Raw genomic sequence first — 3,681 nt, 5'->3', positions numbered from 1 at the left:
TTTATAAATTAAATCTATAAAACAACCTGTGCATTAAATAAAACCTAGTACCATCACAGTATTTTTACATTTCAACATGTAACATTTCAGAGGGTCACAGAAAAATGGATTTTACAAGAAGGTGCAAGTGAAATATCAGTCAAGCCCAAAGCTTCTGTTTTTTGATTTTTTTAAATTATTCTTAAAAATACATTTTTCTTAAAAATTTCTTATACCCTGGTGGGTGGCACCTTTGCCTCTGTGTATAGTGAGCTCCCATTGCAGCAAACTTAAAGGTTTGGTTCCTCTTGGTGTGTGTTCATCACACTGATGAGGAGTAGCTCTGATGGTGTAGGCTCAGTTAGCAGTAAAAGGGGAATAATTTTCCCCATCTTTGGTGAAAAGAGGACCTGAAAGGCTTGATGGATCTGAATAAATACCCTCAGAGCACAGCCTGTGGTTAAAGCTCCCCCAAGGCAGTGAGGTGGCTTCAAACCATGTGGCTTGTGAGCCACAAATGGGAACTGATGGGACAAAAATAGTGTCTGGGTGCTTCGATGCCTTTGGGATTTGGGGGTGTGTCATTTGCTGCACCCCAATGTGGAAGGTTGGGGAATTATTTCAATGGCAAGTCCTTCTGGGGCCACCTTATGCTCCTTGCTCCATGGTCAGCATGGCTTGGGGTGGGCTTTTGGTGCTCTATAGAAATTGGTCACTGCTGGAGTGTCTGTTGCTTCAGAAATATATAATACTGTGTCAGCCACTCATTTTTAGGATAAAATTCTTTCTGCATAGCAAGATCCTCTTGCTGAAGCCAGGGTGGGTGATCAGGACGTGGCCAGGTAATGACCCCGCCAGTGGCAGCGACACACATCATCACCTCTTGCCATGGGTCCACGTCCTCCTCCTACTGCCCAAGCTACCTGCTCCTGGTGCCCAGCTCAGAAATAGCGCCCATGGGAATTACGCGGTGTTACTTATATTCAGAGAAAATTTGCAACCAAAGTATTAATATATTTTCTGTTAGGTTTGGGTTTTGGGGGGGTTTTGTTTGTTTTTCTCCAACCCTCACTGAAATCAGCAGAAGCTTGGCTGAGTCCTTGCTCTCAGTGTCCTGGGGGGAAAAAAAAAAAGGGCCAAACCCCAAATTATAGTGAACATTTGAAGTCCTGGCCCCTGTCGGGGGAAGGCCAGCGCTAGCAGTCTGTGGTGTCCTCCCTGAGCACATCTCTGGAGTGCTTCCTGGAGTAACCGAGGCCGTGGAGCTGGATGCTGTCCTGCAAATCCTGCCTGGAAAGGCGTCTCCTGAACTCGTCTGTAGTAAAGTAGTAGATGACCGGGTCCACGCAGGAGTTCAGGCTGGCAAGGCACAATGCTACGACATGAAACACTGAGATGACCCTCTGGACGCACTCGTTTTTAATCTTTTTGGTTTTGACAAAGAAATCTAGCGGGAAGCTGATGTGATAAGGTCCAAAGCAAATCAGAAATACCAGAGCGCAGGTGAGAATCATCTTTAAAGCCTTTTTTTTCTCTCCGAGGTCATGTGAAGCAGAATTTTTTTCTTTGAGTGATAAGATAGTCTTCCAGGAGCAGTAGAGGATGATGAGCAGGGGTGTCACGAACCCCACCAACTCACCTAACGTCATCATGGTGATCGAGCTGGGAAGGTCCACTTGCGTTACGGGGAGATCCACAAAACACGTGTTTTTAGCTTCTGGGTGAAGCCTGAGAAGCGGGAAAGGCAAACAGCCGATGCAGACCACGACCCAGCCAACGATGCTGATGTACACGTCGCAGACGCGTTTGCAGTTGCTGAATTTGAAGGGGTGCATAAGAAACAAATATCGCCTCACGCTGATGCAAACCAAGAAGTAGATGCTTGCGTACATATTGACGTACTTCAGGTAGAAGCAAAGCATGCAGAGACCTCCTCCAAACTCCCACGTCCCGGTCAAGTAGTAGAAAATCCTCAGGGGCAAGGACAAAACCTGCAATAAGTCAGCAATGGCTAAGTTGATCATAAATATTACAGCTCGTTTAGTCTCTTTCATGTACCCGTAAAAGACCCACAAAGCCAGCGTGTTTCCGATGAGCCCAGGGATCAGGATGAAGGTGTACGTAATCGCGTAGTAGGGCTTGAGGTCTATTTCAGTGCAGGTTGAACTGTTCCTCATGGTTGTGCTCCAGATCTGTGCTCAGCCCCGGCATGATAACATGTTCCTCACTATCGTCCCGCCAGCAGGTTGTCCTCAGGTTCTTGGTGCTTCATGAAAAATGTTCAGCCCCGGTGTCCACCTCCAAGGCTTCGGCTACCAGGTCATCTTGTCTGCTCTGGAGAGGAGCTTCGTTATGTGGTGAGTTAATTAAAGCTCTGCTCATGTGCTCGGCTCATGCTCTCTGTCGGAAATTACCAACCTCACGTAGGGTTGGCAGGGAGAGGATCCACACCAAGAAACGCATCGTCGTGTGCCGAAGCAGTCAACGGTTCCCCACCACACCTCTATCACCTCTTGGGTGGCATTTCAGCCACTTGTCTCAATGCAGGAGTTGGACCATCAACGTGGCCCCACAGCTGGAAGACAGAAAGGAGCAGTTTTAACCCTGCGGGGAGACATGGGACTCACAGAGCAAAAGGAACAGGAAACTTGCAGGAGCGGCGGGAGCATCTCTCCAGCAGGAACCTATTGCTGGTGGCATCTGCAGTGGTCACCTCTTCCACCTGCCCAGTGCCATGCCTCACACAGGTGCAAAACCATAAATAGAAAATGTGTTTAACTGCTGCTACAAACCCCCCTCCCACGCTGTACCGCCGAGCAGAAGTCCCCCCCGATCACGGGGTGTATTTAACTTGCTGCCAGGTTTCTGCAGCTATGTCTTTCCCAGCTCCAGCTTTTCCGTATGGATTTCCCTCTGCCCCTGGTTGTGTTGGTCTCCCCACGCCCGAGGGCGCGGAGATGCTCTGGCGAGCGCTGTGCCTGCATCCCTCCTCGCCACCCTGCCGCAGGCAGGGGGATGCTCTGCCCTCACACAGCATCCATGACTTTTGACGCTCCCTTTGTCTTCCCAGGAAATCCCCGCAAGGATGTCCCACCCACACCACGGCTGTAGACAGCCAAGGAGAAGACAGAATGAAGCCTGCTCCTGATGGAAATGAGCCCAGCACGCGCCTGAGAAATGGACATTTCCCACAGCAGGGAAGTCCCTGGTCGGTGGCTTTCACCAACCCCAGGTCAGCTTTTTCATTTACCTTTCACAAACAGAATATAAACCGTACGTGCAGGCAAGCAGGGGCGACTGGCGCACTTATTGAACACTTTTTGCTGCAGGACTACCTGTGTTATATTAAATTTGACTTTCTCACAACTGCTTTTTGTAAGCCTTTCCTTTCCCCATCTTGTGCATGCGGCTGCTGTGGCTGTTGGAAATGCCAGACACCATCACAACGATGACTGTAGTTGGACATTATTTTTAAATTCTTTGCGTAGTAAGCAGCTGATATTATCTGAAGCTGTCAGACAGAAAAACAAAAAGCAAAACAAAAACCAACAAAACGGATCTGATAAATATAGAGGAAATTCAGATCTCTGTCCAAACTCTCTCAGCTTTGCCTTTTGCTTCAGGTTGAAGAATTAACCGACAGGTCCAAGTGGGAAAAGTTTGTAGGTACCAACCAAGATGCCAAAGGCGCATTTATAAAGG

The 3,681-nt window shown here is 48.4% G+C and overlaps 1 protein-coding gene across 1 annotated transcript; it reads right to left on the bottom strand.

Annotated features, from left to right (window-relative positions):
* Positions 1–1,175: 1,175 nt before the first annotated feature.
* GPR174 (G protein-coupled receptor 174) lies at positions 1,176–2,156 on the bottom strand. Its single transcript, XM_010075007.1, has one exon. It carries the CDS (start codon positions 2,154–2,156, stop codon positions 1,176–1,178), a length of 981 nt encoding a protein of 326 aa, XP_010073309.1.
* Between the last annotated feature and the right edge of the window lie 1,525 nt (positions 2,157–3,681).

Source organism: Pterocles gutturalis, unplaced genomic scaffold (genome assembly GCF_000699245.1).
Source record: "Pterocles gutturalis isolate BGI_N339 unplaced genomic scaffold, ASM69924v1 scaffold3427, whole genome shotgun sequence".
Lineage (NCBI taxonomy): Eukaryota > Metazoa > Chordata > Aves > Pterocliformes > Pteroclidae > Pterocles > Pterocles gutturalis.
This window is presented reverse-complemented; position numbering and strand designations above follow the sequence as displayed.

What these genes read in the sequence shown, in the direction of transcription:
- GPR174 (XM_010075007.1), bottom strand. Translation starts at nt 2,156, where the DNA reads ATGAGGAACAGTTCAACCTGCACTGAAATAGACCTCAAGCCCTACTAC.